The sequence below is a fragment of the Prorops nasuta genome, unplaced genomic scaffold, assembly GCF_024137725.1.
Source record: "Prorops nasuta isolate Cenicafe-Biocafe unplaced genomic scaffold, Cenicafe_Pnas_1.2 PNAS00022, whole genome shotgun sequence".
NCBI classification, from domain to species: Eukaryota; Metazoa; Arthropoda; class Insecta; order Hymenoptera; family Bethylidae; genus Prorops; species Prorops nasuta.
The window spans coordinates 1,255,600-1,280,565 of record NW_027116819.1 but is presented as its reverse complement, the minus strand read 5'-3'; the positions used below and the strand labels follow the sequence as shown (position 1 = coordinate 1,280,565).

Sequence of the window (24,966 nt, the reverse complement as noted above, 5' to 3'; positions counted from 1 at the left end):
AAAAATGAATCGTGGACATTATTTTCCGTGAACCCTCTCGGACATCGCTTGACCGTTTCGCCGAATCAGCGTTGAAGCGGAAAGTGAAAAAAAAATTTACCCCGGTGTTGAAGGGTTGCGATATGGATCGTGGTGGATGGTCGGGTACTCGGGTAGGGTGGAGATGGGGAGGGGGGGGGGGGGGGGATTGTAGGATTATATATCCTTCCCCCCAAGCCTATTCGACCGTTCATATTGTCCTTGCCAGAATATAGATTCTCGCGGACATGTCGAAGGCAGGGAGCCATTTTCGGCTCAATCCGTTAAAAGCACGTCAAAAAGTCATACGATATTTCATCCAAGCTACCGACCCAACTGCGAGTCGCCAATGCCCTTCTCTACCCTACCTATTTTTCACTAACTTTACGAATTATGCTCCCTCCCCTGTAATTCTCCTTATCTTCCGTGCGAAATGCCTTTGACTTTGTATCCTTATTACAGCGTCCAAGGATACGAAATATAAATATAAATGGATTGTACAAATATAATATAATAATAAACAGCAAAAAATAAAATCTCAATATTTATTATTAAGAATTCATGCTCCCTCACATATCGATTTTGGTCAAATGTCACGGTTTACCCATATAGTAAATTTCTTACATCTTATAATTAAAATTCAATGGATTAATTAATATACTTCGACGTTTATTTAATACGTAGTGCACTATGCTGACAGGTACACAGCTAAACTAAATACAATTAATAATGTAATTAAAAATCAATAGCACCAACCGAATAGTGAAAGATGGAAAAGAAAACAAAGGATAATAATAATAATAGAATAAGGAGGGAAATGAAAAGCTTTCATTTTAATTGTTTTCTGTATACATGTACACATGTACAGAGTGGTTCTGCTAAAATATTGCCAGTGCAAAACCCGCGACTAAATTAGACAAATTTTGAGACTAAAAGTTCTGCACCATTTCCAAGTCCAGCCTTTAATTATAAATGTAATTGACGATTAAAAATCTTCAAACATTAATAAGGAAAGTGATAAAGGAATTTTAATTGTGCAGTTGACACCTGTGCTTTCGCTATTCCCCATCTGACAATAATTGAGCGACCACGGTGTACAATGTTTACTCAATCTTTTTTCTAAAAATAAATACTGTCCATATTGTAACAACTCGAAACAGAAGTCGTGATAAAGTTTTTGTTTATTATTAAAAAATAAAGAAACGGAAATAGAGAAAAATTGAGTAACTTAATCGATCGTTCTAATTAATATTAATTCGAGCTGGTGTAAAGAAATGCATTGATAGTTAATTCTCACAATCACAATGGATTTTATTTTCACTCCTTAGTTCTGTAACAGAAATAGAAAACATAATCTAAATTAACGAGCTTTTAGTCATGTTATTTTTCGTATTAATATAATCATAAGAAAAAAAATGCTAATTGCATAAGGTCAAATGTTTGGTTAATATGATTGATATAGCTTAGATTACTTAAACTTGATATGAATTAGATGCGATGCACTATATTTGACAAACGCATATCAATAATACCAACAGTAATAATACTGCTAATAATAATACTAACAGAAAATGTAAACTTACCGTCTCGCTTTTAACCTTTCGGCTAGTAATTTTACAACTTGGACGAGCTCCGATACCCTTATGCTGGACACAGGTACAATCTTGCTCGATCTCAACGTCAACTAAACGATCGCTGACTTTTCTTGCTGCGACTGTTGCGAATTGCTTCTTCTGATTGGCCTTAGCATCCAGGAAGTTGTCAGAGCTGAATGCGGCACCGCCAGACTGTATCAGAAGCAAAAGAGAGTAAGATAAATTAAAATGTAGGTTTCAATGATCTTAAGTTAATCGGAAGAAAATTTAAGAGGAGCTTACAGCAATGGCAAATTCTCCACAGACATCTTTATTTTGCGGTACCAGATTGTTCTTCGTGTCGCTGTTGCCCTCTAGCGGCTTCTTCTTGCTATCGGCAAAAGTGTATGCACTCTTCTGATCGTAGCCGACGATATTCTTCTGAGGCTTACCGGAAACATTTAAGTCACCAGGGAAGTACATATGGTAGTAAGTCAGGCCCAAGTCTCTGTACATCTTTTGACCAAAGAGTATTCTCAAGTGCTGTAGCTGTAATAAATCAATTGAGGTTAATACACTTTTATTTTCAGAGAAATTTCACTGTAAACAAGTTAATTGAGTACTATTTTATAATAATCGTTCGAACCTCGTCATTTAAATTAATATTCTCTTTGAGGTGACATTTTACGAATGTATCTCTTTTTACAAGAAATTAATAAAACACGCTTACCGATAGTGGGTAAGGACTCTTTTCGCATGGACCAGCGGCGATGCCAATGACTGCCTTGGCTGCTCCTGGCCTAAATTTGTAGTTGATAGCCTCGACATAAGCATCGGTAAGCGACATCGTGCCCAATTCAACATCCAATCTTTGTCCAATATAAGTCAACTTTTTCTCAATCGAGCCTTCTTTAGCTTCCTGAAAGCAAACAATACAATATATCATTGAGTATTGCAGAAAGCACGATACTTTAAAGTTTGTTAAGTGCAGAATCCTCTGACCAACCTGAGCAGTAACGAGTGGCTCCAACTCTTCGTATTTCATGTTCTTAATGGGAGTATCACCTTGGATGTTAAGGGATCCACCGGAAGTGTAATGTTGTGGCCAATCCAGTTCATCTCCATAGCCGATCAGACCGACGAAGACATCGCTATTAAAATTTGTAAAAATATTAATATTCTGCTTAAGCTCTTTGAGTTTAATAAATAACTTTAATTTTACTTAACTCAATCTCGTTTAGTAAATAAAATGCGACTAGAAATTCTTAATTCAAAGTTACTTACGTTATACCCTGCTGTTTTAATTCACTTCTGAGGTCGTTGATGAAGGGAAGAACGAACTCGTTCACGATCTTCTCGTTTTTCGTAGCTTGTTCGACAACGATGATGACATCAGCTTCTTTCTTGGGGACCTTTACGCTGAAAGAGTCGCCAAGCTCGATTTGTTTTCCACCAACTTCGCAGGAAGCTGCAAAAGTTCAAATTTTATTAAATTTCCAATTAAACACATTTTTAATGAGCATTTTTGATGGATAATAATTTTTCCACGAGGAATCCTTTTATGGTTACTCACAACATGCTTTAGGAACGGAAACAAAGACTCGTTCTCTCTTGCAAGCTCCGTAGTAGGCATAAGCCATTGTGCAAGCACCTTTAGCGTTACCGTCACCAACAATGGCGTCGCAAGCTTCGCGATAATGTTCGGCATTGACGTAGTTGAAGCAAGAACTAACGAACACAAAATATCATTATCAGCATTTTCATATTAATTTGTATGTTCCTTTTAAGCCCTTATATAATTCTATTAAAAATAATTACCTAAGTGGACTGCTGGATGAGAAATATTCGGTACAAATTGGCACGCGTGCCTTTTCACGATGTTCAGTGGCCACTGCAGCTGGACAGTCAGCCTTCAATTTATAAGCATTTGCGAATTCGGTTTCGGAGGATGCAACCTAATTAAATAAATAAATTTTATTCTAGCTATAATTTACCAAATTTACTCAATAAATTTTGCAAACCAGATGAGACTAAGCAGTTTAATTATAATTCTAAGAAGAGTGAAGCAATTATTATCAGAAATTAATTAAAACAACTGTAATAATGGAGCGAGAAAGAACAAACGTTAAAATGAGATTTGAACAATGGAATGAAAATAATTATTGAAAGGTTAGAAAAATATGTATATAAATGACAGGTAGTAAAAGAAAATTTGATCAAACATTGTGAAATAATAATAATTTCACTAGTACCTTTCCAGAAGGAAGAGTAAAGTCATCATATGGTTCGTTGTTTCCGTCACCAAGAAGACCGCGTAATTTTCCAAGGTAGAAACCGGAAACGGTCACGGTACAAATCAACGGAGCTTTGTCATTGCACCTTACGTGGATTCCGTAGTTGGATTTAATATTTGCCAATGGTTTTACCAAGAATGCTTGAAGATTCTTCGTGTTTGCAGGATAATCGCCTGGTTTTCCATTCACTTGCAGCTGCACCAATAAATAATGATGAGACAATTGTACTTTACGATCAATTTAATTCAAAGTTAAACAAAACAATAAAAAGTTTCACTAATAATAAGGAGAAATTTAAAAAATTAAGTATAAAATAAAGATCACGTACGTTTCCATTGTTCTTTATGGTGATGCTCTCCTTATTTTCGGTGAGCGTGATGCTCATGAGGCTGTTGCCGTTGAAGTTGGCTACTACTGAGAAGTTTCCATCTTGGAAGTCCTGGGCCAAAATGTAATCGCAAGTGCCAGAAAGTGTAAAATGACGGCCGTCGAAAGTGAAGATTTGTCCGCCATCGGTCACAGTTCCAGTCTTGCTGAACGGTGGAATAACGTCCAGTGGATTTAGTGGTGGTCTTTGAAAAATAATTGAAAGCAAACCCATCAATTGTTAATTCGGTACGTTTTCTAATCTAGGACTAAATATATTTTGGCTTGAGATATTCGCATTGATTCAATTGGAATTGATTTTTAAAAATAAGACAATTTAAATATTATATTGCGTATGGAAATGAACAGATAAAATACCTGTAGGTGTGGTAGATGTCCAATGGCCTTGGCAATTCGTTATTGAGGATAAGATTGATGATGGAAACCTTGAGAGACTTCACACCAGTGAGCTCGACGAGGAGGCTTAAATCTGTTGGAACTCTGGCGTCAATTAGCTTGATGACATTGTCGAAGGTCACCTGGGATTGCAAAAGATTCACGACCGACCGGAATGCAGCGATAAAGTTCGTGTAAATCTTCTTGATCTCCTTTCCATCGTCGACCTGTAAATTCGCAGTATTAATAACATTTTCTCATAGGGAAGAAATCCAATTTTAGAATTTACATTTCAATGAATATTTCGAGACGACCAAATTAAATAAGAACTGAACCTTTTCGTGTTTGACGAGCTTGATGAAGTATTCGTAAGCGGAAGAGAAGAGCTCACGAAGCTCTACGGTAGGTAAGACAGGTGTGATGGCCTTGCACAGATCTTCAATTGAAGTGACGACAGTTTCTGGTATTTGGAAGTTCTTAACCTCGGCATATTTCTCCTTAAGGAGTTCATAGATCGGTAGGGATTTCACCTCTTTAACCAAGTTCGTAACGAAACCTTCGACGTCGTGTTTCAGCTGATGGACTCCCTTGAATAGAATCTTGCCAATGTCCTGTGTAAGCTCAGATGCGATCTTTGCCAATTCTTTGATATCCTTTTCATGTTCGCTGATGATATCCAAAACTGCTCTGACATATACTCCCGCCAATTTTAAGACGGAATCAGCAACTTCCACTGCTGCATTGTGAATCTTATTACAGGACTCTTTCACCTGTGGATAGACATTCTTGAAAGCTTCGGTTACTTTTGCGACAAGTTCTTCGTACTGTTTCTGCAGTTTCTGCAATTTCTCAGAGATGTTCTTCAAGGTCTCGGTGACTGCTGCGATTGGACCACCAAGTGCCTTCTTCCTGTAAAATTTTTATAAAAAAATTATAAAGAGAAAATATTGTCTTAAAAATTTTATACAAGTAACTGAAGATTAAAGTATAGTTACAATTTAGCTTCGATTTCTTCAACAGTTGGGTCTGATTCCAATTCCTTCTTCAGCTTGTCACGTTCGGTTTGGTAGTAATCCAAAAGTGGCTTTACGTTTGGTTGGGCCTTCTTCAGATGCTCCAAGAGACCCTTGAAATCATCAGCTACGCCGTCACTGACTTTCTCGCTGACTTCCTTCAGCTGTTTCAAGACTTGGATGAGGTTATCCTTTAAGTGTCCCTGCATAAAGAAATCCAATTTATATATCGTGATCAAGGTGATAATTCTCCATGTGATTGTAGGAAATTATTAAAATAATTTTTTCTACTTACACCAACTTTAACGATGTTTTCCTTCTCGTAGCTGAAGTCTGGTTTCAAGAATTTCTCTTCGTCAAGGTTAACTGTAACGCTGAAGAGATGCTGTTTGGCACCACCTTTGTAGGCATCAGCATGAATCTCTGCCAATTGTCCCAATACGAATTTGCTGCTTCCAGTTAGCTTATCATTTGGAGTGTCTAGAAATATTGACAAGAAATCGTGAATTCTCCGTTAATATATAGTTATTAATAATTTTTTTTTCTTCTTTAGGGGGGCAATTGATAGATGTAAACAGAATAATTAACAAACCTTTTTTGTAGAGGGTAAATTTGGAGTCTTTAAGATCATTAGACTCGACATTAAGAACGAGTGGTTTGTTGTTCAAGATGGCGATTTCTCCGTCGACCTTCTGGTGACCTTTGCTGATATCTATCTTAGCATCGGCTCTTATCAATTCCTTGCCAGGAACAAAGACTACGAGACTAGCCTGCTTCAGATTTACAGCCAACAAACCGCCAACGGTTTTTTGCTTCTGATTGTTGTCCTGATAAGAAAGAATTGATCCAAGGCCAAAAGCGTCGGTAGCTGCTGCAAGGTGATTCTTCAGATCGACCTTGAGTTGTTGACCTTTGCTGTTAATCTCAACGTGGTTGGTCAAATTATAACCGTTTGGAATTTGTTGACGCTGGAGTTTAATCAAAGCTGAGATCTTTTGGGACTTTTTGGCAAACAAATCGATATCCAAATTGGCGTCCAACAAATGCTCGCCACCATAATGCAGTCTTCCGTTTACAGTCAGATCCTAAATAAGTAAATTTTCATGAAAAATTTTTATCTTTATGAAGATTATCACAGTAAAAAAAAATTTTGATTAATCATATTAATTAATTACCTTTGGCTGTTGTGGATACGTGAATTTAAGCTCGCTGTTGATGGATCCACTAGTTTTCTCAATATTCAAATCGCCAGTCAGAGATACTCCAGTCTTATCAGATGGTTTATTCTTCCTGTCAAGATAGTGTGAGATGTCAAATCTGAAAGCACCTGTCTTCTTTGTCTTTGGAGCATCGTAAGTGGCGATCAAAGCCATTTCACGAGTTGGCAGGGTCAAAATAGAGGCTAAAAAATCGAATTTTAAATAAGAAATGTAATCAATTCTCATTTACCACTGGCTTATTATAAGGAATAATTTGTAACTTATGCACAGGAAAATTAATAGAAAAATTTACTATACCTGCTTCCTTAGGATGAATGTAGAACTGATAACTGTACTCAGATTTGTCCTTGGAAGAGTGAAGATACAAGCTGGCGGTATGATCAAGTTTGAAATCTTTGATCTCAGTGTTACTCTTTAGACCAAACTCTACTGGAACACTGAATTTCTTCAGGTTCAACTCGACAGTCTTGTCAGATTTATAATAGCTCTTGTCTAAAATAAAACAGATTAATTTGAGCATTTATACGGTTATTTATACATGAAATCATTTGTAAATTAACTTACTATCGGTGTCCTGGATAGCTTGGATCTTCAAGTGTGCACAATCCTTGTTCTGTTCACAGAAACTGTTAAACACATGGAACTCCTTATTGGTGAGTTTCCATTCACCCACTACAGCAGATGGACCGAAATTGGCGTTCAATAAAACAACAACACCGGTCTCACCGTCCACATCGCGTGTCAGCTGCTGCCTTGTGTATTTAAAGGAAGAACTCCTAGTATTCTCGCCGATTTTCACGCTTCCATTACCTTCAACCACAATCTTGCCATCTTCGTCCTTCTTTTTGTAGCTCGTGCTGCAAAAAATTTACATTTTTACAAATTTTATCCATGATTCACATTGAGTCTTGGATAATGCAATCATGTTATTATTTCGACTATCGCGTTATTTATACCTTCCAGTTACGAGATTCTTGCCATCACTAGTGACAGTGACGACAATGGATCTTCCAGATTTGCCGGATCCTGGCTTCTGAGGTTTGTTGGCAATTTCAGCGTGAATTTTACCCTTCTTCACCAAGTTGCTGTCGAAGTTCAGGTTAATCAGGAACTCATCGAGGTTTTGAAGGTTCAAGCGGAGATCGGATTTGATAAAATGATCAGGTGTAACGAGTGAAAGTTCGTTGTACGTGTGGTGATCGCCAAGTTTCTCGACTTTGCTGATCAGTTCTGTTTTTCCTTTCGGGCAAGTATAGATCAAATGGTAGCTGCTCTTCAGGGCATCGAGCTGGAATTCCCTCCAAGCAGTGTATTTCTTTCCATCAATGGTTACTGCTGATTCAGTTGTGAAAAGTGTTCCCTCCTTTTCTTCCTGAACAGCGAAAATGATACAAATTTAATTATTCGTTAAACCTTCACGTTTTAATCCACTCCTTTATCACAGTATATAATTATTGTTAATATTCAATAGCTTTCATCAACTATTATTATAGTATATTCTTACCTTGTGTTTGACTTCAAGGTCGATATTGCGAAGTTTTTCTAGAGGAGTGGCGATCTTGGCGCTAGCTTTAATGTTCTTCAGGTCCTTGGTGAAGGAAACTTCACCATTGAAGCTGGTCTCCTTGTCATTATTCAGCAGATTGAAGGCACCAGAAAGTTTCTTCTCTTCTCCAGTTCCATCATGCTTGTAATTGCTCTTTAGGCTTATTGGTCCTTTCTCAGAAGTCACTGTCAACTCGTAAGAGCCCTCGCTCTTGTGGTCTGGATGTGCCAATCCTGAATGTTTCAATTTCTCGTTGACCTTGATCTTCTTTCCATCATTATACGTAATCGTGTCGTCCCTGCTGCCCTCGATCTTCGAACCATCCTCCGTATGCAAGAGAGTAGTATGGAACTCGTACTTCAGATTCTTCAGATTTTCAGTTGGGATCTTCTTCAAGTCGACAAAACCGTCCAATTTGCAAGGAGTTGTTTCATGATTACCTGGGACGTAAGTAGCTCCAACCTATTTAATTAATTTTATCGTCATTCCCTGTTATATCATTAACTACAAATAAATCTAATATAAATTGAAAATGATAAAATAATGCTCACCTGAAGAGCAGCATCGTCTCCAAGTGATCCAGAACCTTCCACCTCAATGGTACCTTTCTCCAATTTAGTGTTAGCTTGAATGTTTACAGGTTTAGGTACGTAAGCACCACCGACCTTGAAGCCAGCACCAATTTCCCTCTTGGTATTTTTGTCTCCAAGATGTTTGACATTGAAAGACACGTCGAAGTTCTTGCTATCAACATTGATGAATGAACAATGGGTCTGCACGTCGAAGCTGCCTAATTTCTTGGAGAAATCCTTGGCCACGCCAGTGTGCGTGAGTTTAATGGCTGGTCCACCTTTCTTTTCGTGAATCGCCAACTCTGTGTTGATGGAGGCGAAGATCTTACCGTCATTAATCTCGGACTTCCTGTCGACGTTGTAGGTAATGTATCTACCATTTGGCAGGGTGACATCAGCGTTTCCAGTGAGGACACCCTCGTGGATGGATTTACCCTTGAGGGATCCCTTTACATTAAACTCAATATTATGAGAGAGGATATCCAGTACGTTCTTGGAGTCAATGGATTTAAGTTCTGGATTGTGCACAAAGTCAGTCGATGTCGTGTATTTAATCTTCTTGGTCTTCCCAGATTTGTCGCCATCGAGGAGAAGCTCGATGTTACCATTGTGTTTACCACCAACGACCTGAATATTTGCTTTTGCAGTGATCTTCCTTGGTAATTTTGGAATGTCGATGACCAATTGAGCATCACCTTTGCCAGCTGCGTAGTTGAAGTCTCCACTAGCCTTGAGATGATCTTTCAATGTCAAACTCAATTTACCATTGGGCGTTTTTCCTCTTTGAGAGTCCAATTTGAAGTCAATGTAGGGGGTGGAGTCCACTGATACCAGAGCCTTTGAGTGTAATTTGGCTGGATTTACCTCCAAAGCAGTGTCGACTTTCACTTTCTGCTTATTCAAGTTCAAGTCAGCATCTACTTGAACATTCACGTTTCCAGGCTTGACATCGTAAGTGACTACTGCATCAGCACTGTATTTGCCACCAGGGGTAAGCTCCAACTTGTTCTTGAAGCTGTTCTTGTGGGGTCCCAGAATGGTCCTCTTTGCTTCGAATTCCAATTTATTGTCGAACACCTCAACCTCAAACTCCACCTCGTAGTCTCCCTGTTTCTGTTTGTTGATGGATCCAGACAACTCTGTTCCTAGTTTAAAGTCATTGTACTTAAACTTAGCCTCACCATCTATAGAATTACCTGTAACCTTGCCATCAAGGTCAACAACAAAATTCTGAGCTGGATAAGTAATCTTGATCTTCCTAACGATTTCCAAAGGTTGAGTAGTTTTGGTTACAAATTTGCTGTCGATGGTTAGTCTGTTTGTCTCTGATTTTGGATCTGGACCATGAACGAAGACTATTTTACTATCTACTCCTGTAGGACTGTCCTTGTAATTTAAATTAACATTGAAGCCAATATTTGGATCTTTCGATGGCACAGCAGCTAGGGAAGCTTCGTAGTTTCTGTCTTCAAGTTTCTTTCCATCAAGTTTCAGGGACAAAGTTTCTGGTCCATAGGACAGTTTTAGGTCCATGTATATTTGATGTGGCGCAGATCCAACATTTCCATCAATACCAACTAGTGGTTTCCCATTGGATATTAAGTTGACATTGTTGAAGGTCACCTTTTTGCCTCCATTGTGATCAGTGACATCAACGGTACCTTCAACATTGTACTGCTGACCACCCTTGACACTCTTGGAACCAGCGAGCTTCTCAATGTGCTCAGGGACTTTGTACTCCAATATTGGCTTGTACTTGCTACCATCGGCAATTACACCGACGCGAGCAAAGTACTCCATCTGGTCGTTCATCAGAATGACGGAGAATGTCTTTTCCTGTGCAGTGGTCTTTAAAACGGCCTCGGCCGAAGCTTTCTTGATGGGCGAGTCAAAGGCGACCTTGACGTGTTTGTCAGGCTGTACACCAGCTTCGAATAAAAAGGACACGTGTCTGTTAGTTTTGCTGTTTGGTGTCTCAAGGACGATCTCCAGTAAACGCTTAGGAGGATCGTTCTGGCTGTCGTAATGAGCTTTGAAATGGTAGCTGGTCACATCGTTGTTCTCTACGGATAAAGAGAATTTCGATGGTCCACTCAATGGGAATAATGGCTTCTTCTGCAGGGACGAAATGTCCTCGTAAGGATACTTCACCTCACCACAAACGGTGACTCCCAATAAGCTGGAGAACTGATCGAAGCAATCGGAATGTTCATTTCCCTTTCCAAATTTAGGTGCTACAAACTTCTCGCCTTTTGGTCCAGAACTCAACAAGACCTCGCTGGAGACATCGATGATCTCCTGCTTCTTCTTGGGGATACCGAAATTCACATCAATGCCCTTTCCATTCAACATCTTCACAGAGAGATCCGTGGACGTCGATGAGTGCAGGGTAATGCCTACTTTGACACCAGACTGAACATCGAAACCATGAACGATCACGCTTCCTCCGACCTTGATGGATGCGCTGGGTTCAACTGCGAAACGAGCAGCACCGTTCTCCGGGTCCTTGATTATTCCAGAAACGTCCAACTTTCCGTTGGTCTTCAGGTTGACTACGCTGGTACCAGTCACGCCCAAAGACAACGATAAACCTAGACCAGTTGGGTATACAAGTTCAGCGTCCAAGAAGTGCAGATGGTTTTGAAGATTGTGATCAAAGTTCTTGACCTTCTTGAATGACTGGTCGATACTGTCGAAAACCTTGTCGATTATCTGCTTAGGTGACAATTTGCTGTGGTCGCCTTGATAGCTCAGATAAGCCAATTCCACTCCAAAAAGCTTTACCGACAGATCAATGTCCAATTGTTGGTCCAACTCTCCATTCCTCAAGTGTACGTTCTTTGCGAATTTGTCCAATTCACCTTGTTTAACCTCTCTACGGCCTCTCTTCAACTCCTCCGCCTTCTGCTTGATGTATTCGTTAACTTTTATAGCATTTCCCACACCTTCTTCGACAATTTTTTCAGGTTTGGCAGAACCAAAGACTCCCTTTGGTCCAAGGTAGCGTTCGATCACTCTGTCAAGATTCTCTATACGACCGTTGAGTTCCAAAAAGTTGAAGGACCTTCCAAATAATTCTGTGGTCAGATTGAGACTGACAGATCTTGGGACAAAGCTGTCCTGACTGTAAATGACGTTACTTTCGGTCGAAGAGCCAAGTCCAAGACCTTCGATGTTGTATGAAAATTCATTGTTGAAGGAGAACTTTCTAAAGTCTTCGGGGAACTTGTAGGTTTTGAGGTATATTCCAGAAAGATGGCGTTGGGCTATTGCTTTGGTTGGGTCTGTGGAAGATTTGAGGTTCCTGAGATGACTGATGATGAAGGATCCAACTTGGTTGATTTTCTCCTTTTCCAAAGTTTCCTTAACCACTGTGGCTACATGGGGACAGGCACAAGCAACCAAAGACAGGTAACTCTTAATTCTAATTTCACTGTCTTCCTCGAGATCTCCAAGGACCTTGGAAAGAACATTCTTCCATTTCATGGAGCACCTGCTAGGCAGACTCTCAATGGCAGCGACCCTCACTCGGTTTTTAACATTTTTATCAGCTGCAATATTGGCCAATTTCTGTATAGTGCTATCATCCAAAAATCTGGTGTTGCCTAGAGCCTTGATGGCGGAGATAACTTTGTTCTCTTGTTCCCTGGTCTTAGCCTTACCATTTCCAATTTTCTCACGAATCTTGTGAATAGCTTCCTTAACTTCCTTTACATCATCGCAAGGATGTCCTTCGCAGTACTTGCCAATTACCTGTCCAATTCCAAGATAACCAACTCTGGGAAGATCAGGCTGGTCCAGCAGAGACGTTACAGCACTTATGGATGGAAGATTAACGTGGTGGACGAAGATAAGACTCGCATAATAGAGAAGAGCTTGGATCCCTGTGATTTCCTTGTTCTTAATAAGATCTGCGGCGACCTCTGCAGCTTCTCCACTTCCACAACGGTAAAGGGCGCTCAGCAGGATGTTCTTGTCGCGGACCTTGTCGAAGTCAGCGCCAGCTTGGACCTTGTGGTACACGGATAGAATGTCATTCTTGTTGCTGACTCGGAGGACCTTGATAAGTTGAGCGAATTTCTCAGCTGCCTTCGGCTTCACACCGTCAACCTCCTCGGCACTGACAGCCTTCAGAGCATTGTTGATGGCGTCCACCGAGGATTTCGTCACTGGATGTGGTGCGTCGAAGATCAAGGACTTTGGCAAGCTAACTCCAGACTTTGAAGCGCCATCTTTTACACCCTTGAAGGTCAAAGTGGACTCAACATTGGTCTTGGCTCCAGCCTCGTCGTTGCTGAAAGGTCTGAAACGGTAGGATTCCTTCGACGTTGCTTTCTCGAGAACTCCACTCTTGAATGTTTGTTCGATGTACTGCTGCGATGCCAATAACGGGGACGACTGGATATTCGAGCTGGTATCGTAAGTGGCCGATAACAGTCCTGGTTGGATATTTTCTCGGTGGGAGCAGTGAGCCAGATTCTTTTGTTTCCGAACAGTAAGGATCTCTCCTTCTTTGGTAAATGAGAAGTCCGTTGGGCACACACCGAATACGTCAGTCTGTCAATAAAAAAATATATTAGTTTTTCATTTGGTATTTTTTTTACTACATATATTCTTTTTCATCCGATTGAATCTTCTAGTAATCTCTATAAAACTTATTTACCACTCAAAATTATTCTTCTTTAACAATCTATATAAAAAATGTTTAAAATTCAATCAACTGCTTTCATTACAAAATTTAAAAATAGCACATACATATATAATTAACTGGATGAAGAAAATATTCTAGGAAAGAATCAATAGAGATAGATTCTGTTTTTACAAAGAGCATACCTACATAATTCTTGCTAAGTTCAGTGAATATGCAAAATCTATTTTAGAGCCTTTTTTCTTTTATATAGAAACTCCTTCGATATGACGATTATTCAGTAGAATTGATCCATGAAATATGATTTCTTAGAAGCAAAGCGACTATATCATACGTCCACCGCTGATCGCTCGCGGCTATCAACCTTTTAATCGGGAACAAAATTACCTCATGGTGAGTGCTTGTGCCAGATTCATTGAGAATGGCAGATTGGAAGAGGGAAATTATTGCTCTCTTGATGTTCAGTGATGTCTGTGTGTCACCAGGCTCGGCACAGACCTCGGTGTCCACGTGTCCGTGATGATAGTTGAATTGCAAAGCGTACTTTTCAACTTCGACATCGGGTACAGCCTGGAAAAATCCTTCCAATTAATTTCAACGAATCATCATGCATTTTAAAGACTATAATAAAAGTATCATTTTACAATTAATCTATACATAAAACATTTTTCTAAATGCACGATAATCATGCAAATATGAATTTATTTCTGCAAAATTCTTCCCGAAGGATCCATCTTCTTGTTTCTTCTAAAAATATTATTGCTGCTTCGGTCTCCACTTGGTATTTAATCTCTTTATTCCCCTGTGGCTTGTGTCAGACACCGGACGGTTCAATTTTCGTTGTTAATTTACCGATCATTCCCTGCAACGTCATTGAAAGCAGTCACCGCTAAATAAACCCCCCGGCTGTCAGCTGTATTCATTATAAAAATTCTTGAAAAGTGTTTATAAAGTTTACTCGAGCATTTTTCCAGACATAAATATCGACTTTAAGACAATTAATAAACACGTGTATCGTTAAAACGATAAATAAGTGTGCAGAGAAATATTTTGGTACAACCGGTTGGAAGCCGTTAGAGAGAATTTTTATTTTCACTAGAGAAGCTTTGGTGTTTTGCACGCGCTTATCTGACAAAGCTGTCAAAGCTTCTCGCGACCCTTAGATAACGAGCTCGGAACGTTATCAAACGCCGTGATCGCTCAAGCGTGAAAATGGATGTCTTTGTCATCTCGCAAACTCTCGTCGATCAGACTGTGAATTTTAGCCTTTTCTCCTAGGGAATTACGCAATGCAACGTGATAACGCTTATCGCATTAATTCGTCAGCTCGTTTTTCCATAATTTACTCCACACACATACGTAATAAATCCTTTATATTAATTTATTCAATTTGTTGCGATATGAAAGCACCTTATCAATATTTATCAGTAGCGAGCGATAGTTTGCTTCAAGATCACCTTAAGGAAATTCAACAAGCTTCCAACAACAGTTTTGTCATATTTATAGATTTTATATAGCGAATTTCGTCTTCTGATTAGCCAATAACTCGTGATAACAAGGCCGAGTAATATTAAAGTCTTCCTTTTTTCTTCATTCAATTTCACTGTATTTCCTGCTGGATTCCTCATACATGTAGAACACATTGTGTATGTGTGTGTGTCAGAAACAATTAGGCCCGAATTTATAAACGAAACTTAAGTATAGCATGGTCTTAGCTAAGATCAATTGTCTCACTTTAACCTTCAATACAGTGCTAAGCTCGGTCTTCGTTTTAAGTAATTTCTAAGCTGAAATTCGAGCTTAGTTTGGTTTATAAATTCGAGTCTTAGAAAACGTTTCTAGGTTCAATCTGCCACATTTGAGCATTTATCACACTATTTCAGATTATTATCCATTATCGGTAAGAGCAGCCTTAACCTAAAAATTGTTGAATGCATCAACGACAGCCAAGATAGATCGTCCCTCATTTTAACTTCGTTAATACATTACATTAGTTTACTTTCGCTTATAAAATCCTATCTTTAATTATTGGATATTTTGACTTACCGCACCGTTTATCTGAACATTTTTCAGCTTCACCTGACGAATACAGTCGGGATTTACCGACAACTCGACAGTCGCGCCTAATTTGAGCGTTGCCTCTCCTTGGGCATCGGAGACGTATGTTACAGTTTTTCCTTCGAAGTCGTAAGTGTATGTACTTCCTTCTTTGTATGCATTATCCGTGTGTACTGGAATATCAGGAATAAACGAATATAATTGCAGTGATCGCGTAAATTTAGATGAAAATATTAATATTTTTAAGTTTTTAGCGAGAGTTGAAGCAACAATTTATATATATATATATATATATATATCACAGTTAATTCAGAATCCGCAAGATTTAACAACAACTGCAATTATAAACTTAAAAAGCCGAAGGAAATTGATTTGCATCTTGCTAATTATAAATTATTTTTAGAAAAGGAGAAAAGATATTGTAATGGGTGCAAAGCAAAAACAATGCAATCTCGCAGATACGTCGTAACAATGGAGATTATTCGAAAAATCCACTAATCCGTAGAACGACATTTGTGATTTTCCGCAATAATTTTCCATTCGTTGCAAATAATTATAGAGAGTATACACATTATTCTAAATTATTAATTAATTTCGAATGTTTGTCATTCTCTCTTTGTTTACTCACATCCTCGACAGCCAGTGGTGCATTTGTCTGAAATTAAGAAGAAAGAGATATCAATAGTTTATCACTTGATTCAATAAACAATTGATAGAAAGATGGTCACATTTTTATAAATAGTATGATGCATTGGTGTTAAAATTTCTCTCCGTTTCTATCTGATATTTTTCTCGAATAGACTTGCCGATGCGTTGAGGTTTGTTTACTTTTCTTCATCCCCCCCCCCCCCCTCTCCCTCTCCCCATTTCTCCCTCTTAGGTTTAAGACAGATTGGCGCGAAAGAAAACGTGTTTGTCGAGAAAAACTTGAGAGAAAGGGTTGAGAGTGAGAGCTAAGCTCGCCGTATTGGCCATAATCTCTCGTTCTCTATGTAGAGATAAAGTGAGAAAAAATACATTTATTTATTACCGAGAGTGAACTCCGTAAGGTCGACCGATAACTTGGTAATCGGTTGTTGTGACTCTTGGAGAGTCCGTGTGGGACTTGTTACTCCTCGTGATTGTGGCTATTGTAGAACATTTTAACGTTCCTGCAACTCTATAATAATCTCCTTTTCGTCGCACCAAATTCTTCGATTACATTCTTCTTATTATAAACCACACAAAAATGAGAGTGATAATCCGTTCCGATTAATCTTATGTCAAGAAAATGGCAGCATGAAGGGGGTTAAAAAATAAAAGAAATACGTAGACATTTCCTAGTTATATCTTTATATCCTCAATATATTTCTTTATAATTAAGGTTAATTGAAACAAAATTCTAAGAAAACGCGAACAATCATTTGGGACATTATTTCCTGTTAATTGTTGACAATTGTTTATCAATAAGTAGAGTATTATTATATTTTTCCGAAAGAACGACCAACTATTAACAATGAATAATCGCAATATAGCATTAAGAGAAAAACAAATCAAAGTACAGTTCCAATTTTCTGTATACCAATGCGACAATGATGAATTCTTCACTAAAATCTCGTAAATATCATACTTTTATTTAACGGTGGTATTATTTCACAGTAGTTCCACAATGATTTGTCAATGATTTACAAATATATGGATTTCATATAAATCTTTTGGTCTTTGAGGTTAAGACAGCTATATAGAAATACTAATATAGTAAGTCCAAGCAAATCTTATCGAAGGGAATTGTACCAGGAGGCACTATTCTTATTAATCCGATTGCAGGGGCAGGAAGCAATTCCTCCGATGCTAACATGAGTCACAGTCATCATTTTTAACTCAACGTCACGCTCCTTACAATCTGGAGAGAAGAGGGGTTAGGTCGATAACTCATTTCATTGAACTCTACACGCGTGTTCTAAAGAACTTTTTTCTCAGGCCAACAGGGCTAAAGATAAAAAGATACTTACACAGGCGCCTATGTATTATTGTCAAATATTAGTGAAAAGAGAAAGAAATTGTAATAATAGCTAAGGGCGAGGACCTCTCAGATTATTAAGAGCTCATTAAGTTAATTTTGCTATATTTCACGTGACGTATAATGTAGCAAAATTAACTTAATAAGCTGAAAGGTCCTCACCCTAAGTACATTAATTGAAATTGATTTTCCTTAAGTTAATAAACTTTAATAAAAGAGCTTCAGAAATAGAAGATTTATCGAGAAAAAGAGGGAAAGAGCTGTTGTATTTTTCTGCCCATGCTGATGGAACTTTGTTGATTAATTGAGATAGGCTTCGTAAAAAATATTACGCTCGAGCGTATTGCGCACGAGTCAGCACGTAAAGTAAACATCCATTATCTCACTTTTGCCATTAAAATATTAGTAATTGGTCATCCGCTGATCCGCTTTCCAAACTACAAAAAATTCTCTTTTCAATGTGTTTCTACCAATGGAATCTGTCGAATCTGTTCCAACCTACCACCGTAATTTTCTTGAAGCTGGCGTCTACCACCTTATTCGCAGAATCATTGCCTCTTTCGTTTGACCGTCAACAATTGATTTGTGGTGGGGACCGTAGAGTTTTGGGATAGAGAGCTACACTCTACATATACCCCACAGTGGCATTTCTTTATCTTGTCAACCAAAGTGATGCTTCTCTCGAGTATCAGCTAATTATTTTTCATCTCATAAGTTCTCACAACACCGGAAGTCGCCATTTGTGTGTAATAACTGTAAATCGTTCTTATAACCACCGAATCATATCAATTACGCAATGACGAGATAGTTAATAGATGTGAAAATTAGCAAGCGATAAAGAAAGGCAGAGAAATTTGACCGCATTGCATTTTCGTTTTCTTAGAAAATTGTGGCAAACATCCGGAACGTCCAGAAGTAGATGTGAAAAATGAATGTAATCAGTTTTATCGAATGTTTAATGAATCACCGCGGGGCGCGGAGTATCTCGGTCTAGGTTAGGTCAATCTTTGAGTTTTTTCGTGGCCAGCTGCACATGTCACTATTTTCGCATTACTTGCAAGTTTGACATAGCCGCACCGATTTCTTCAACAAGAAAAACAGCTTGCTAGACGTATTTAATGCACAAATTGTCTCCGTTACTCTTTCTCTGCAAGAATGGGTGCATTCTGCCCAGTTAACTGTTGAGTGAGCGATCAGTGATTCTCTCATCTGATTGGCCTCAAGCGAAAGTTTGACCAATCAGGCGATAGAATCACTGATCGCTCACTCAACTTTTGAGGCCTGGTTCCACAAGCCTTGTTTAAACTGGATTAAGTTAATTTTGCTATATTTTATGTCACATAGCATATAGCATATAATTAACTTAATCCAGTTTAAACAAGGCTTGCGGAACCGGGCCTGAATTCTCTAAGTGTAACCAATAATCGACCCAAAAATAGTACGTCGCGAAGTTGGTCGGAAAATTTGAAAATAACCTTTTTTATAGTTGAAACCGATGATTATTGGTGTTGGGTTAGAAGGGTAAATAGCTATACAAATGGAAAAGAGGAAGGAAGAGAGCAAGTGTGAAAAGGGAACTCGAAGAGGATTCAAGGAAAATTCCATTAAATAACCTCGCGAGACTGTTCGTAAAAACTTATTTCTTTAAGAATCATTCGCACGTTACTTTACAATGCTTTTTTGAAAGTTTACATTACAAGATTGTACCTATTGACACTCAAATCTGAATATTTACGAAGACATCGAGGGGTTAGAGGGTTCAGGTATATTTTGCTGCCGCGGTGACTACATATCAATTTATCAATTGTGGAATTGATTGGTGAGCTAGGGGGGAAGGGATAGGGTCGAAGGCAGCCATGAGCAATTGTAATAACACGGACCCTAATACCCTATAACCGATTTCTCTATGCTTGTTCCGTCTCTTCACTCATACTTGTTTCGAACAGCATTTCTTCGATTTAACGGACTTCTTTTCTTCTCGGGGTTTAATTTCAATTATCAAATACAGTTTAATTAAATAAACAAAAAAATGTTAAAAAGAAAATCATAAAATATAGCCACCAGTGAAGAAATGCCAAAAATTTGTTATGATAAACAAACATCTATAGTATGAATGAATTATTCTCAAAGAGTGATGCTTAAGAGCAAAATGACTGAAAGATCGTGTTAAAATCGAGTGTAACGTTGTTAGGGATGTGTTTCATAACAATTATCATTGGATTATTGGTGCTTTTCTCGAGAGAATTTCTAACTAGCCAATCTCTGCTCTTAGTCCACATATTTTTCACCAATGAAAAAGAGAAAAAAAAAGGTCTATAATTTGTCCCCGTAGAAAAGCGATAAACATTTATTTCACATAAAGTTTAACACGTTCCGAAAACTATTTATCGAACTTGTGCTCGTGTCTTCTTTATCTTCCTGCCCGATAAGAGAATTAAAAAAGCTAAGAAGAGCGTGTAAGTTACATCACTATCGATTCGATTTTTTATTCTATCCCCGCTACACCCCTTCTTATATCCCCACTCTTAATTTTCGATAATCGTTTCAATTTTTATCCATTCATTATCAATGAGATTTGCTAATTATCACGGACGTCCTTGAACCACAAATTATTTTATTTAACAGAATCAATTTCGACTCGGACAAGCGAAGAATTTCAATAATTTTCAATTGAGATTTTTATTCGTACTCTTCGCGCGTATCGCCGCTCGAAGCTCACTTCTAAAACTAAAGATAAACGATCATGTTTTTAGCCCTTTTTATCGAGTTGAATCGCCATCCTTCGATCAGAATAACGTATTTAACGGATGAAAAATGTAGCTATACCACAACGAAAAGGATTAAGATAATTATGAAATTAAATTTTTATCCCGCAACCCTTTCTCTCTTCGCTTTCTAATTTTTCAGTCAGGAAATATTAATTTACAACTATTTATAATTAGCCAAGGGGCGTCACGGAGATGTTATAAATACATTGGTTGATTGGTGTGCAAGTAAGCTTTAATCTGCGAGACTTTGAACATTTGAACCCCTGATAATCGCTCTGCTCAATTAAAGCGAGCTAGCTATGCAAATAGCTGATTCTCATTGTAAAACTTGGTGGAAAATTCGAGAAATCTTCGCTGAGAAAAAACTCTCGTCAATCCTGCAGCGCACACAGTCGGAGATTTAGGTGATTTTTAATTCATAATAATTATATTATTTAGTAATAGAGATTTGGATAATGATTATTTTACGATCATGATAAATGGCCGAGTTACAATATTACGATTAGGCAATGTAACAAAATATCCGCGGAGTTAACCTCAAAAAGAGCTTTATAAATTTGTTTGTTCTTCCCAATTAATACACAATTCTTTTACCACTTATTCTTTTCAGATCGAGATGGTGCATAAGGGGTCTCGTCATTTTCACTGGCTTTTCCATGCTATATATATAATTTATAAACAACCGTCTTTCTCTACGACTCTACATGGATTGAAAATATGCTTCGGTGCTTCGGGATGAGTCTCTCTTACTCGTTATGCACCTTATTTTTCATGTTTTTAACATTTCAATAAACGCAAGAGAGAGAGAGAGAGAGAGAGAGAACGGAAGAGATGAGAAATGTGTAAAGGAGGAACGTTGGTGAAGAAAGAAAATGGCGGCTGGTACTTACTTGCACTGGAGTAAAGAATAAAGAAAGTAAGAAGAAGGTAGCCTAAGAGGAGGCCCCGGCTAAGGCCACGAACATGTCCCATTGCTCGTTAAAGTGTCTCCAGAATGTGTTTGGGCACTCTCACGCAATCGATCAGAAGAGAAAACCACAAGAGCATAATCGCTTTCCTCCCTCTGGCCTTTTATCTTCTTTTCCCCACCCCCCACTATTACGCTCAACTCCCTTTTCATGCCACTGGAGCCTGCCTGGTCAGCCTGGAGGTGGACACGGATTCTCCTTATGCATCTAATTCGATACACATTACAATTTTTATCTCCTCCTCCTCCTCCTCTCCCTCCCCTACTTTCCTTCTTCTCTTCAAATCCACCACTGAATAAGACTATCCAAGATTCTCTACTTTTCCATCCTACTTTTCTACCTTTTTCCTTTTTTTACTTTAACAAACCATTCTCTTCACTTTGTAGAATTTCAACGAAGTTATTTAAACTTCCCTCATTGTTTAGTAACCGTACATCAAATTCGATTCTCTCTTCAATTTTTATTTCAACCCGCTTCCCCTAGCCCCCTATTCACCTAATCCACCATTTTCTTTCTCTTTAAATCCATAACAATAAAAATCTGTTGTTTCCCTACACCCTTCCCCTCTTGCTCTAGTTTTCATTTATTTTAAAAAAGGTTTTGTCATTTTTAAAGATTTAAAAGTAGTCATTTAAACCTTATTCGTTGTTTAATCTTTGCGTAGTTTAAATTTGTCAGGTTAAAGGACCCGAAAGCTGATTTCTTTTTCTATTTTTTACAAATATTTTAATGGATTTGTATTGTATTCTTATTGTGCCTTTAATTTTTTGCTTTTCATCATCACTATTTCTCCACTCTTCCCCTTCTTTTCCCTCATTCATCTCAGCCTCTCCTCTCTGGACCCCCTTCATTCGTCGGTCCCCCTCCCTTTTTCTTCTTTTCCAATTAGATAATTAAAATTCATTCTCGGCTCTTTTCCTTCTCCCAGCTAGTACAATTTTTCAAGACGCTTGCATTTTTCTTGTTTTATTCGAGTAATTCATTGAGAAAAAGCAACTTTGCATGTTTCATATTCAGTCCCCCACCCCTGCTGTGTCAATACTCGACCCCTGCATCTGCATCTGCATCCGTAATCTGTCTTCTCATTCATCTATTCTACTTAATACTCCGCTACTCTCATCTCCTCGATGCACTTTTTCTCTTTTTTTCTTTCCTTACCCAATACGATAATAGAGCAGTAAACAGCTACAGCTGTTTTCAAAGAAAGCCTATATCGCTTTACCACCCTCCCCCTCCCCCGCCGAACTCTCTTCCTTCTTGTAGTACACACTGTTTTTCTCACATTTTTCTCTTTTACATTCCTTTCTTAAAAAGAAGGAGAAAAAAAACATCGCCTCCTCGTTTAAACTTATCTCAGTAATTACTTGGCGAAGAGATTCCATTGCAAATCTTAATTTTATTCAATTTCAAGCTCTCGCTCGAATTTATTTTTCTACAGATTTCTTCAACCTCTTGGTGAACGCGAGAAACTATACGTTCTGTGATTAATTGTAAGACGCACTTGGAATTTTCAATGGTTCACTTTTTGAACTTCTAACATGGACTTGTCAGCCTATCCTTAATAAATTGACACAGAGATAAGTGGTAGATAACGAAAGAACACGAACCTACATCATTTATTTCTTTAGAACTGAACATCTAATATTGGTATTTCGATACTTTGCCATCTTAAATTAACTATAACTTTTCTCTCTCTTCTATGTCTCAAACAAGATAAAGCTCAGTTATAGCTCGATATAACTAAAAATCGCTATATGTTAGTTCCGCTTCGTCCGGATCATCTGGATCATTTATTGCACAAATAAGCTATATTTGAGTTATCGGTGAATGCAACAAAATCTTTAATCGATTCAGTTGGGTTCAACTTAATGATCCAAATCACCCAAACTATTAATTGCCTAATAGATATTTCATTTTATAAATTATTGATTGCACGCATAAGCAGTTTTATTTATCAGAAACACATACGAAGAGGGGAGTTTAATGATCTTCTCTAAATTCGAATCGCAAAGTTAATTAATTTCACACAAGCCAATCATTTAACATTCGAACGATTGATCGTACAGTTACGAGATATTTATCGTTTTTAAATAAAACGGTAGAGAACAGGAATTTTGTCCTTTGTTACAAACATATGTACCATTATTCATTGGTACGCGCGCTAATTCACTTGTAACAGTGCTTGGAAAATTTGAAGATAAAAGTTGCAGATTAGGCTAATCATAAATGCTACTTCAAAGACAAATAATCTTATTGAAACAGTGCACTTTGACCTTTGTTACTTTCCCACACATTGCTCCAAATTTTCCAAAGTTTCTCTCGAGGAATCGACTCTATTTAAAACCTTGACAATGATCTCGTAAAAATAATTGCAAGTAACTAAACTTTATCGATTGGTATTCACCGAAATTAGAGCTGGTCTGTGTAGCAAAAAATCTCAAGTGACGAAAAGTCCAAAGTATAATATTAGCTATGAAAGTAATTCGTTATTGAAACTGCATTCGCTGAATTTAGAAGAAAATTTAAATATCTTTAATAATCCAAGCATTAAGATCGAAAGTAAGAGTAAGTTTAAGTACTATTCACCATGAGAATATATTAAAAAACAGACTTTTTACAATTCTGTGCTACAAAATCTTAACTGAAGATAAATAAGAAAATCTCCAATATCACAAGTCCCAATTGAAGCGTAGTCAAGTCACTAACTATTCTCGCATACGTAGTCCAACTCGTTGTTGTCCAAGAAATCGGAATTTTTTGGACATGCAAAATCAATTGGTTGGGAGAGGAAAGTCATATCGGGCAGCTGAGGCTCGTCCGGTTGTTTTCTTCCGAGAATTCGAATCTCTTTGTTATCTAGAACCTGAACGTCATCGGACATGTTGATCTTCTGGGAGACATCCGACGAGTTGAGGACCATTATTTGATTTTCAGCACCGAAAATGAAGGAATCGCTGAAACCGTGGAAACTTGGAGCGTCCACAGTGCCTACTTCGTCGGTCTCTAAAAGTTTTATACTTGGTGGATTTTGGTCAATAAGTTTTCGCGCCTCATTGTTTGCCAGCAACTCGTACTGACCATCCTCCGTCGCATGGACAAACTGAATTCCACCATGAGCTGCCAGTTCCAACAGCTCCTTGCACTCGTCGTTGGCTGACATTTCCAAGTAACCTCCACGATCAGACTCTAATCGATCCGGTGTGAAAAACTGCGAATCTAAAGATCCCAGTAGATTCCCTGAAAAACAGGAAAGTGCTAATTCCATTATGTACAAGATTGTAGTAAACAATTCTTTACTTCCTTTAAAGTTATGTAATGCTAATCAAATTGCAAGATTTCAAACAACCTTGTGAATTTTCTAGATGTCGAGGCTCGACTAAAAATCGAAGTTCATCGTCATCGTCAGCTGGCTGTATTATCGTAGCCAACTCACTAATTTTATTCTGATCAAAATTCATAGCGTTCATATCTGTGAATGTTGAACCGCTATTGTCCTCGTCTGTTATCTCTATGGTCTCACTGCTTG

General features: G+C 38.1%; 2 protein-coding genes across 2 annotated transcripts; both read right to left on the bottom strand.

Annotated features, from left to right (window-relative positions):
- Nucleotides 1–549: 549 nt before the first annotated feature.
- On the bottom strand, nt 550–21,495 carry apolpp (apolipophorin). Its single transcript, XM_066739961.1, has 25 exons — nt 21,363–21,495; nt 16,334–16,360; nt 15,694–15,878; nt 14,035–14,217; nt 8,979–13,556; nt 8,386–8,889; nt 7,838–8,253; nt 7,446–7,738; nt 7,179–7,373; nt 6,837–7,063; nt 6,254–6,746; nt 5,957–6,141; nt 5,644–5,864; nt 4,984–5,557; nt 4,631–4,875; nt 4,215–4,458; nt 3,845–4,081; nt 3,411–3,547; nt 3,166–3,320; nt 2,877–3,060; nt 2,599–2,743; nt 2,323–2,511; nt 1,896–2,141; nt 1,602–1,805; nt 550–1,348 (listed from the first exon to the last, which is right to left on the bottom strand). Exons 1-25 carry the CDS (start codon nt 21,442–21,444, stop codon nt 1,343–1,345), a joined length of 10,155 nt encoding a protein of 3,384 aa, XP_066596058.1. The 5' UTR covers nt 21,445–21,495; the 3' UTR covers nt 550–1,342.
- Nucleotides 21,496–22,876: 1,381 nt separating this feature from the next.
- LOC136781199 (uncharacterized) lies at nt 22,877–24,921 on the bottom strand. Its single transcript, XM_066739999.1, has 3 exons — nt 24,787–24,921; nt 24,519–24,677; nt 22,877–24,443 (listed from the first exon to the last, which is right to left on the bottom strand). Exons 1-3 carry the CDS (start codon nt 24,905–24,907, stop codon nt 24,142–24,144), a joined length of 582 nt encoding a protein of 193 aa, XP_066596096.1. The 5' UTR covers nt 24,908–24,921; the 3' UTR covers nt 22,877–24,141.
- Nucleotides 24,922–24,966: the final 45 nt, after the last annotated feature.

Coding starts and splice junctions, on each gene's coding strand:
- LOC136781199 (XM_066739999.1), bottom strand. CDS start 24,907: ATGAACGCTATGAATTTTGATCAGAATAAAATTAGTGAGTTGGCTACG. Junction 24,678..24,786: donor ACATCTAGAAAATTCACAAG/GTTGTTTGAAAT, acceptor CCTGTTTTTCAG/GGAATCTACTGGGATCTTTA. Junction 24,444..24,518: donor TGTCCATGCGACGGAGGATG/GTCAGTACGAGT, acceptor TAAAACTTTTAG/AGACCGACGAAGTAGGCACT.
- apolpp (XM_066739961.1), bottom strand. CDS start 21,444: ATGGGACATGTTCGTGGCCTTAGCCGGGGCCTCCTCTTAGGCTACCTT. Junction 7,374..7,445: donor AGCTATCCAGGACACCGATA/GTAAGTTAATTT, acceptor GTTTTATTTTAG/ACAAGAGCTATTATAAATCT. Junction 3,061..3,165: donor TTCCGTTCCTAAAGCATGTT/GTGAGTAACCAT, acceptor GAACTTTTGCAG/CTTCCTGCGAAGTTGGTGGA.